The 12,133-nt window shown below is 39.5% G+C and overlaps 1 protein-coding gene across 5 annotated transcripts in view; it reads left to right on the plus strand.

Annotated features, from left to right (window-relative positions):
* The window catches only part of LRRCC1 (leucine rich repeat and coiled-coil centrosomal protein 1), a 116,022-nt gene that overhangs the window by 7,072 nt on the left and 96,817 nt on the right, over window positions 1-12,133 (plus strand). For 3 of the 5 annotated variants that reach the window (XM_077492954.1, XM_077492955.1, XM_077492958.1), the window contains exons 2-3: window positions 3,522-3,605; window positions 6,922-7,127. In XM_077492954.1, the coding sequence (XP_077349080.1) occupies window positions 3,547-3,605; window positions 6,922-7,127 (265 nt within the window). In that variant the 5' untranslated portion in view covers window positions 3,522-3,546. The remainder of the gene's footprint in view (window positions 1-3,521; window positions 3,606-6,921; window positions 7,128-12,133) is intronic. The other 2 variants (XM_077492957.1, XM_077492956.1) reach the window with 1 other exon arrangement.

The raw sequence follows: 12,133 nt of genomic DNA on the forward strand, positions 1-12,133 counted from the left end.
CTCTGATAGGTGGCACTGCTGGGCACTGATGGGCGGCACTGATGGGCGGCACTGCTGGGCACTGATGGGTGGCACTGGGTCGCAGCACCTTTGAGGCAGATTGTGGGCACTGTGGGTGGCACTGTTGGTGGCACTGCTGGATGGCACTGTGGGTGGCACTGTAGGTGGCACTGTGGGCACTATGGGCACTGATGGGGGGGCACTTTTATTCAGGATGGCACGGCGGTGGGCAGGTGGGCACTGGCAGGGGGCAGGTGGTCAGCTGTATTGCTGGCCGTGATCGGGACTGATGTCCCGATCACGGCCGCCGGTGATCGGCTTTTTTTTTCTCTCCTCGCGCTGTCAGTGGGAGGAGGAATAATAGCCGATTACCGGCTCCGTTCTATCACATGATCAGCTGTCATTGGCTGACAGCTGATCACGTGATAAGGGGTCGGGATCGACCCCTTGCACGGATCGGTGATCAGGCGAGTCTCACGGACTCGCCGATCACAGAGCGCGGCGCGCGCGCCCCTCAGGGGGCGCGCAGGCCGCTCGTATCCGGGACGACGTCAATAGACGTAGTCCCGGAAATGTAGGTCCGCGCTAATGCCGTCATTTGGCAATAGCGCGGATCTGTAGTGGTTAATCTAGGCTTACCTGTAGGTCAAAGTGGTCTGTAAGGGTTTACAACCACTTTAAGGCTTGGTTCACACTGGGGTGACCTGTCGGGCAACTTAGCCGCCTGACACAAATCGCGCTTCATTCAGTGCAATGGAACCATTCTAATCTGAGCGACTCAGAAAAAGGTTCCTGTCCTGTACTACTTTTTGTTTTTCACCCTGAATAAAACCTGTTATCTAGGTGGGACATACCTGGTTATGTGCATAGATAATTGTTTTTAACCTGCTGCCCACCCTCTTAAACTGCTTTTTTTTTTTTCTCTGTGGATGTGCATTGCTGGATCTTGGTCTGCAGCTCATAAAAGCAGTTTTACCTCCAAACTAAACAGTGCAGTCACTTATAGCACTTCACGGCCATGGCAAAAGTTAAATGGCATGTTGCATTCAGCAGGCAGTACCACTGCTGTATATGACCCATTCAAATGAATAGGGCCACAGTCCAACTATAATGCAATAGGGATGCACTGGTACCATTTTTTTTTTTTTTTTTTTTTAACGAGTACCGAAACTTGTTTTTTAGTACTTGCCGATACCTACTGCAACTGTTTTGTTTTCACTTCAGCTGTCCGCAATGGTACAAAGCATTGAAAAGTTATTTAGGAACAAAATAGATTTTTTTATTTTTTTTTTATTTTGTGCTTTTTCAATGTGAAATGTGTTAATATATATGTGTAAAAAAATATTCACTAACAAAACAACAACAAAAAAAAATTTATCGTTTATAAAATAGATGTGAACAAAGAAAAAAAAAAAGCAAGAAAATAATAATTACATGGAGGACAATAGGGAGTTCATTAAGGCTGATTAGAGCAAATTAAGGGTTAATAAGGGGTCAAATAGAGGAACATTTGTCAATCCCCTGCAGATGAAGAAACAAAGATACAAAAAAAAAAAAACAATGTTTCTTTTAATTTTAGTGTTTCAGCGGCTGAGCAATGTTGTTAATAAACATTGCCGGCTGCTTCTTTTTTATTTATTTATTTTTTTGACAGTTCCATTTACCCGGACTTCTTTAACACTTCAGCTGTCAACAAGGGATACCCATTGACAGCTCAAAGAAGCCTGAAAGTATCGGTGCATTTGTACGAGTGCAAATACTCGGTATCGGCACCGATACTAGTATCGATGTAACCCTACCCTGCAACCATGTGCACCAAGATGTTTCAATATTTTGAGGGTTAAATTAGGTGAGGAGGCAACATATCACCCCCTAACTGCCTGTCAAACAACCTTTAACCACTTGCCGACCGCCGCACGACGATGTATGTCCTATTTTTGAAGAGGGATATCTCGGTAACGGCAGCAGCTGCTGCCACAACCGAGATATCCATCTCTTCAGGCGGCGGTCGGCTGTACGATAACGGTGGTCTCCGCGGCGGATTAGCCGCGAGATCACCGCTATCGGCGGCGGGAGAGGTGCCACCCCCCCTCCCGCCGCCCTCCCGCACCTTCCGCCGCTTACCGAAGCCGTCGGTAGCGGCGGATGCGATCGGGTCCTCTTCCTAGCTGGGCATAGAGACAAGTGAAGCTAAGATGGCCCTCACTCATCTCTATACCATAGGAGGGCGGAAGCGACGTCAAAACGTCACTTCTGCCCATACCTCTTAAAGGTATATTTTTTTAAATGTCAGATTTTCTGTTTTTTTTTTTTTTATTTTTTTTTTGCATTTTAGCCCAAATATGAGCTCTGAGGACTTTTTGACCCCAGATCTCATATTTAAGAGGACCTGTCATGCTTTTTTCTATTACAAGGGATGTTTACATTCCTTGTAATAGGAATAAAAGTGATCCATTTTTTTTTTTTTTTAAAACAGTGTAAAAATAAATAAAATCAATTAAAATAAATAAGAAAATTTTTTTATTTTTTTTTAAAAACACCCCGTCACGACGAGCTTGCGCACAGAAGCGGGCGCATACGTGAGTAGCACCCGCATATAAAAACGGTGGTCAAACCACACATGTGAGGTATCGCCGCGATCGGTAGAGCGAGAGCAATAATTCTAGCCCTAGACCTCCTCTGTAACGCAAAAAATGCAACCTGTAGAATTTTTTAAATGTCGCTTATGGAGATTTTTGAGGCTAAAAGTTTGCCGCCATTCCACGAGCGGGCGCAATTTTGAAGTGTGACATGTTGGGTATCAATTTACTTGGCGTACCATTATCTTTCACAATATAAAAAAAATTGGGCTAATTTTACTGTTTTCCAAAAAAAGTGCGCTTGTAAGACCGCTGCGCAAATACGGTGTAAATAAAAGTATTTCAATGACCGCCATTTTATTCTCTAGGGTGTTAGAAAAAAACAATATAAAATGTTTGGGGGTTCTAAGTAATTTTCTAGCAAAAAAAACTGTTTTAAACATGAAAACACCAAGTCTGAAAAAGAGGCCTGGTCCTTAAGTGGTTAAAAAGCAATCCACTGCAGATAGACACACATGTGAAAGCTCAGAATAAATTACAAGACGAAAGCTGTTGGCTACTGGCTTGTTTATAGTTTTGTCGTATGTGATTTACGTCACCTCGTTCTGAACAATCTGATTTTTCCGACAACTTTGTGCGACCCTGTGTATGCAAGACAAGTTTGGGCCAAAATCCATCTGGAAAAATCCGATGGATTTTGTCTTTGGAATGTCCGATGTCCGACCGTGTGTACGGGGCATTACAGTACCTTCTGTGTTGAACTGTACTGTAATTGTGCTGTCCCCCCTCTACATTGTAAAGCACTGCGTAAACTGTTGGCGCTATATAAATCATGTATAATAATAACAGTGTACAGGGGGTTCTGAGTCTAATAAAACTGTTGCCTTTGAATGTAATGTAAATAAAATAAATGTAAACTGACTTTAAACTTGCCACACTTAGGAGCTGCTGATCATTCAGAAGAAAGATGGCCGATCGAGATCCTAGTAACAAGGAGTTAAGCTTGATGGATAAGCAAATCACCAGGTAAGCTGTGTGAATGTATCATTTTGGCTATGAATAATAAAATGACAACAAAAAAAATCTTTGGAATGCAGTGATTTTTCTTCTTTTTTTTTTTTTTTTTTTTTTTATTGATTTTTTTTCTTTTTTTTTTTTCCCAGTGACACATCTTTCTCTATCCAGTTTACACAAAATTAGTGCAAATTACAGTAACAAATGGTAACCAATCAGCTAGTGGAAACATTTTACAAGAGATGATTTCTGACTGGCTTCTACAGTGGGCTTTGCATGAATTGGTGCTTTTTAGGTTTGGACTTGAATTTCGATTTGAACGGTTCTACATTTGCAATATTGGCTGAACACATTCTAATGCATGAGAAACAACCTTTCCTATGCATATATACAGCTCCAGGAATAGAGCCAGGGTGTTGGGGATGATGTAACGCCAGCGTGCATGTGCAGGAGGAACGATATCGTTGGTCACAGAAGATTGTCATGGGACTTGGAGGTCTGTGGTGTCTGTGGAACTGTCATTGCTGGAGGAGGGCACTGTATAAGGGTACATGTTACAGCAAGAGCCCTTCCAGCAGACTTTAGTTCCACTTTCAGCGCTCAAATACATCAGATATGTTGGGGCTGGGCTGTCAGCTGTTTCCAGGCAAAATGCCACATTTCCAATCGTATCAATTCAGTGTTACTGTGGTGTGCTCAGAAACAAAGTACTGCATGAGTACCTTTTTATTCAGTGCAGTGCATTAGTGCTGCTGCAATGACTGACTAAGAATTCTATAAAATAAATAAGTAAACAGTAGGATGCATCTGGATTGGCACTGTATCTCTTAGCACACATCAGCGACTGTGATCCATGCAGCTGGCTGGTAGAACTGCACAATTCTGTCTAAAATGAGAATCACAATTTTTTTATTTTTTTTGCTTAGAATAAAGATCACGATTCTTGCAGCGTAACATCTTTCACATTATACAAAAAAACTGGGCTAACTTTACGGTTTTTTTTTTATTATTCATTGAAGTGTATTTTTTTCCCCCTAAAAAATTGCATTTGAAAGACCACTGCGCAAATACAGTGTGACATAAAATATTGCAACAATCGCCATTTTATTCTCTAGGGTCTCTGCTAAAAATTATATATATAATGTTTGGGGGTTACAACTCATTTTCTAGCAAAAAATACTGATTTTAACTTTGTAAGAAACCAGTGTCAGAAAAAGGTTTAGTCTTTAAGCGGTTAAACTGACCTCATTTACAGACCGAAGTTCATCCCTTTGATCTAAGAATGAAAAGTTACTAAGTTTGTAATTATCTATCAGTGTAGACAATGTTGTGAGAAACTTGACAGGTTGCCTGTTTTTTTTTTTTTTTTTTTTGACAGCTGAGTGAGCAGAGAACTCTCTACACTTGTTACATGAATGAATCAGGAGATTCTGCATAGAGATCATGGAGGGGTAGGGTTGAATCAAAATGACGATTTTTTTTAACAATTTATCGTGAAGCTCAAATATTCAAATTTTGTTCCCTGGTGTGGAGGAACGTCATACTGGTCATACATTGCCTAGACTTCCTAAATGCATCTTGGGATATAAAAGTTTTAAAATACTGGATAATAATCCAAAAATGTCAGCTAAACTATAACATGGAACTCCAGTCAAAACTTTTTTTGATGTTGGATAATTCTGGAAAAGAGTACAAACTCTTCCGGGGCTTTATTGCTAACTTTATTCATATTGAACAGATTCTTCTTTACTTCCAATCTTGTAGGTTCCCTCCACTGGGAAATTGAAGAAAAGGTAACTTTTCCCAAAACCGACAGCAGTAGTAACCTAGCAGAGGTTCTAACCTTTCCCAGCTCCCTAGGACTTTTGTTGTCAAAGTTTAAGCTTAGCCCTCCCACTCCAACCCCCTTAGCCTTCCTACTGGTCCGTGAGATAACCCATCACAATAGAATACCAATAGTAAGGCTTGGTGAATTGTAGTTTGTATGTAACTTCAACAACCCCTAGTTCTACTCATTGTTTGGTATGCCGTTTTCATGAAAGGCAATGTCTGTTCATGTATCTTTTCATCACATGCTTAATTTGAATTGCCTATGTTTGACAAGCCTACGGGTGAAGCCCTAACTGGGAGCATAACGTGTATAGGAACTGGTAAGCTACATTCACTGTGGATGCTGTTACTTATATCTTTTAAAGCGGGAGTCCGCCGGGACTCCGCGTTTTTTTTTTTTTTTTTTTTTTTTTTTTTTTTAAAGCCAGCAGCTACAAATACTGCAGCTGCTGACTTTTAAAATAGTGACACTTACCTGTCCAGCGCGCCCGCGATGTCGGCACCCGAAGCCGATCTCTAGATCGTCTCTCGGGTGCTGCCGCCGCCATCTTCGGTATGGGAATCAGGAAATGGAGCCTTTCGGCTTAATTTCCCGGTTCTCTACTGCGCATGCGCGAGTCGCGCTGCGCAATAAGGACGGTCCCCGCTGCCTCTGGGATCTGTGTGTTTCCCAGCAGGCAGCGGGGCACTTGCGGAAAGGGGCGGGCACTTGCGGAAAGGGGCGTAATCTACGCCCCTTTCCGCAGAGAGCTATCCCGGAAGTGGGTGCAGATACATGTACTGTACAGGTAATCTGCACCCCCCTCCCCCCTGAAAGGTGCCAATTGTGGCGCCGGAGGGGGGGAGGGTTCCGATGAGCGGAAGGTCCACTTTAGGGTGGACCTCCGCTTTAAAGCTGTTGACATAGCACTTGGGGTGCTTATTTTTAATGTGAATTTACCCATTGAGGAGCTTTTTAATATAATAGTACTATACAGAGAGCACTATTCCTGGTCCCATTTTATTTTACATGCATACCTACCTGAGGTGGAGTAAAGTTGGCCACAGATGCCTAAATAGCCCGTGGTAGGGCAATAAGTGCATTGAGACCTTGATTCATATTGAGGTCAAATAAGGAAGCTGGTGGAGAGTCGGAGGAGAACAGGAGTTTTATCCCCTAGAGCCAGAGAAAGCTAAAGGCCCATGGTGGGGCAACAAGTGCATTGAGACCTTGACTCATACTGAGGTCAAATAAAGAAGGCATTGAATGCATATGGGGTGGATCACCTGCAGTTTGGAGGAACTGAAGAGATTACTATTACAGAACATTGGTGGTGTTTTTTGTGGACACTTAAAAAGATTGTGGGTGGGTCTTTGTTTTTTTTTGTTATAAATCTTTTATGTTCATTTATGTGATTGTGCTACATATATGTTTATTACAAGTCTGGTTTACATTTTAAGAGTTCAATCTTTTATGTTCTGTATATTACAACTTCTTTTTTTTTTTTTTTTTAACCAGCCTGTTGGACATTAATTTGAACTCATTCCTCCATTCAATCAATTTGCACTGTAATCACATCTCTGAGATTGAAGGCCTTGCTCACCTGCACAATTTACAGCATTTGGACCTGTCATCCAACCTAATAAACCAGATTAAAGGACTTGATTCTCTGATACATCTTCAAAGCCTGAACTTGTCCTGCAACAAACTCACTAGAATAGAAGGTGTGTGATTTGTATGTAAATTGTATTGATATTGTATTCTATCTACGTGATGCATGTAACATTTGGACATATATCCCAAGATGTTATTATTCGCACTAGAAACTTAAAGAAGAGCTTTGAGGGAAAAAGCAGGTAGCCAATGTTAGCTGGTATTTTGTTCACTACAAAAAAGAAAAGAATGGAAGGCGTGCACACCTAGTGCATTACCAATGACAAATTTAAAATAATGATAAAATCCATAAAAAGTGGGTACTCACAAAGACGTTATGTGAACAAAATACCACAAAAAAACAGTCACTTGCAGCGCTACGGGGTGTTCTAAAAGGAAGGGCAACAGGGACATTGAGTGATAAAATCCGCTGGAAGTGACTGTTTTTCTGTGGTATTTTGTTCACATAACATCCCTTTACTTTCAGCGTCCGGTATGAGGGATCCTTATAACCATAGAGGCTACATAGAACTATTCTGTAAAAGGGGGCATTATGTGGTGCACCAGAGCAGCCAATTGTAAGTATTGCCTTTTAAGGATCCTATGGTTGCTATGAGTTGTGGCAGTTTTCACATTATTTCACACACATATATATATATATATATATATATATATAATATACACACACATATACATATTCTTTTCTACAAGAATTCAATATATTCAGTTTCCTGCTTATAACTTTTATCTATGTACATCCAATATTTCACCACTATTACTTTTAATATAAACAATAACCCCCCCCCCCCCTCCCAAAAAAAGGACCCCCTCAGCCCCATCCTTCCTCTCTCCTTCTCATCCCCTTTACCATGAAATAGGACGTATAAACTTTAGTAGCGAGATCATATAAAATAACGAAGGTAGGGAAAACAAATAAATCAACACCTTTATATTTACCTGCCCCCCCCCACACACACACACACACTCTATATTTAACCACTCCACAACATACAATCCAATTTCCTTCAACAAAATCAACACCATAAAACTACATTTCTTCTTTCCCTTTGCCCTTCATATACTCCCCCCCTCCCTTCCCTCCCTCCTCTCACCTCTTATTCTATTCTTGTGTCATTGTGCTCGTCGAGTGTCCTATTTAAACCCTTGTATGGGGAGGGGGAAGGAGAAAAGTGCCTCCTTCCCTCATCCCTTAAAACCTTCCATCATCTTTGTGAAAATGTGTACACCCAATGAATTTTAATACATTTTTAATTTGGAACTAAAATAATCCAGATCCTAAATCCCTTTATTTAGTACAGGTACTTATATAGTATCAGTCAATTTACACAGCGCTTTAAATATATATTGGACATTCACTGATGAGGATAGGCAACTCCTATCCTCATATTGATTAGTGGTTCCAAATTAATAACTACTGCAGTAGGGAACAGACAAAAAAGATACGCTCAGCATCTTTCCAAATAACTGTTCTGCTTTATTATGACGCAATCAAAGGTTTTTATACACATGATTATGTAGGTAACCCATTAATATTACAATTGTGCATTTATGGTAACAAGGGGCATAACATAGGCAGACTAATTCTAATCAGGACTCGAAAGAATGCAAATATGTAATGAAAACATTATTAGTGCTGTGTGCACAGTGAGCAAAAGCACCCTGAGGCGATTCAGTTCGCATAGGTAGCGCTATACAAGTTACTTATTAATTCTGTTACTCTCTGTAGATGCTGGCACTCTGTACTCTTAAACTACTTCTGATAACGCTTTTTACTGTGGCCTTTGCAGTAGCATTTAGAAAACATGTCCATACAGACAAAATGCATACTTGTAAGATCCTGACTTGGGCATCGGGTTATATCTTTTTATAATCTCTTGAAGGGATGTTCAGCTTTTGGTAACAGGTAAAACATGAAGTGGTATGTTATAAAAACAACTGTGTTGAACCCTGGCTCTATCCCACATTAATTTACTAAGGCAGCCATAACTGCTTGTGACTGATGACATAGTCCATGTGTCAAGCTGGAGGGAAAAGAGTGGCTGGCAGACATTAAATGATCACCTTTTCCAAAGTCCTGTTTCATAAGAAGTTGCCCCCTGTGGACCACTTGCTCTTCTCATTCTGGGGTCCTTAAAGTTGAATTATTAATCCCAACTATAATGGGCCAGAACTCGGGTGGAATCTGTGAGTTGCACAGACCCAGCAAGTGTCTGGGGCTATAATGCAGCATCCTTAGTCTCCTGGTCTGCTTCCATGTGTGAGTTTTAATGTTAGCATGGCTACCTCAACAAGAACCTGGAAGGCTGAGAACAGCCAATCAAATTAACTTAGCATGCTTGATTGGTTTACCTGCCAAAGTAAAACCAAACTACTGGCCCTGCAAATGGAACCAAAAGCTCTCTATATCTTGACTATATATATGAATATATATTCTTTTTATAGCTCACAGGCTTTGCTAAAACATGGAGCTCTGCTTCTTGAGCTGGGGAAAAAGGATCCAATGACTCAGAATACAGAGTATCCTTCTGAGTGATAAACTGCATACTTGGTATGGGTATTGTCATCCTCCAGTATAAAACTGGGATCAAATCTACAAAAAAATGTAATATCTGGATCTTCAGGGAGTGTACTGGGCTCACAGCAGCTGATTCCTACGTCATCAGTTTAACACATGTGGTTTTTCTTTTGTCTCCGGCCTCCTCCAATAGAGGCAATAAGGTGGCTGGATTCAAATGTATGCATTTTGCATTGTTAGATTTGTACATAAACAAAAAAATTCATATTTTGAACCTTTCGTTAGACAAACATTTAGTTACCTGTATATTTGCTGCACAAAATGTGGAACCATTAAAAATTAAATATTTGGCCAAAATAATGTCTGTAACTTTGTCCTAATAGCATCTTTGCATGAAGCTACATCTCTGATATATTGGGGTGAACCCTGCAGTACTGGGTCCAGCTTGCATAAATATATTACAATGGCTTGCTTTCTATCATGCGGTTTGTGTAAGAACTCCAGTTTCATGTTTCAAAAACACAACTTTTTTTCCTGGCAATATAATAATAAATGATAACAATACCCTGCGGTCATGCAGAGAGTCCATACATCCAAAATATTCTTCTGCTTATACCACTGCACTTACAAGGAAAAGGGGCACATCATTTCACAATCCACACAAATAGAAACAAAAGGACCAACAATCTGTATATGATGGACCAGAAAGCCAAAACGAAAAACTATAAAACAACTGGCTGCAGGTGACATCTACCCTAACAGGGTGTGTGGACTTGATGTGATGGGTCTGTTATATTTAAATTTTATTTATTATTACTCTCACATCACGGACCGCACATCAAGTGATTATCAGACCTTAAGATTTAATTTTTGTAGCAAAACTCATCTCACCTCATCCCGTATCTCATCCATCTTGGCTTTATTAAATATTATGGCAGCTGTATTCCAATTAACAACCTCATCTTAATCTTTTTTTTTTTTTTTTTCTCTCTCTCTCTCAATAAGGGCTTATTGTATAAAGGTAAAATTACAAAATTGTTATCTTAAACTAATCCCTAAAATTTCCAGATTAACCTGGATTTCATTTACAACCAAAGGTTGTCTAAACCAGTTTCAATATATCTATATTATTAACAAAATTGGCAAACTCATTAGAAATGAATACTCAAATAATAATTTCAATAGCGCACACTAATGTATATCCACAGATCTATTTCCTTCAAGTGGGACGGACATATTACTTAATTTTACTTAATTTCCCTTTTTTAAATGCACTGTTTCCACTATCAAAGGATATTGAATTTGTGTAATACACGGTTAAATGTAACCTTCATTTTACCATGTTTGGAAAACAGATTCAAAAATAATTGTGATCACATTGTTTCTCATTAGATTCCTTAACTTGGCACATTTTGTTATAAATGTTTTGTCTAAAAAACTGAAATTGGCATGGTGTCCTTCCAGCTTATCACTGACCTCTCATCCCAGCTACATTCTTTCAGGAGAGCGCAAAGGAGGGGGTCACATCTGCATACATGAGACACACGAGATAGAACTAAAGGTTCCAGCCTTCACATATCTACAGGAAGATCTCTCTAAAATCGCTTACATTTTTCCCATATGTACACAACACATGCATATCATTCTCTCACTTTTAACTCTTTACTATTTCCTTGCTTAACTTCTGCTTTCCTTATTTTGTTCTGCTATCCTTTGCATCCCATGTATTGTAATCCCATACTCTAGCTTCTATGATCAGATGGACAGCCATAGTGCTCATTCCATCCTCCTTCTCTGAAAACATATAAAGTATTCTGTTTTAACTCATTTCTCTATTTCTTGACTTTACTAGTTGTAGTGCCTGACTCCAAATTTATCCCGCAACTTAACATCAAACATCAAAATGTCCCTTTCTGTGTAGTGTTAATTAGAGGTCGACCGATATATTGGCCGGCCGATATTTGCCGTTTTTTAATTAATCGGCATCGGCCGATTGTGGTGAGAAAAAGGCAGATTTAGAACTACAGCGAGACTTGCAAATGACTTCTGTAATAGAAGTCAATGCAAGTTGCCTGAGTTTTCATAGAAGCAACTTTCCTCCTCTCTGGGCAGTTTAACCATTTAAAGACTAAATCTTTTCTGACACTTGTTGCTTACAAGTAAAAATCCTGTATTTTCTGCCAGAAAATCACTTAGACCCCCCCAAAAATTATATATATATTTTTTTATCAGAGATCCTAGGGAATAAAATAGCGGTTGTTGCAATATTTTATGTCACACGGCATTTGCACAGAGGTCTTTCAAATGCAATTTTTTGGGGGAAAAAAATACACTAATGATTTAAAAAAACAAAAACAAAAAAACCCTAAAACAGTTAAGTTAGCCCATTTTTTTTATTTTTTGTCCAAAAGTTTTGACTACCTGTTTTTTATTTAATATAGTTTTTTTTTTTTTTTTTTTTTTTTTTTTTTTTTATATAAATCATACATACAAGTAAACTGATTGGAGGTTTGTTTTGTTTAATAAATGTTTAAATGTAAG

This window comes from Lithobates pipiens, unplaced genomic scaffold (assembly GCF_037356315.1).
Source record: "Lithobates pipiens isolate NorthernLeopardFrog02 unplaced genomic scaffold, aLitPip1_a1.2 Scaffold_19, whole genome shotgun sequence".
NCBI classification, from domain to species: Eukaryota; Metazoa; Chordata; class Amphibia; order Anura; family Ranidae; genus Lithobates; species Lithobates pipiens.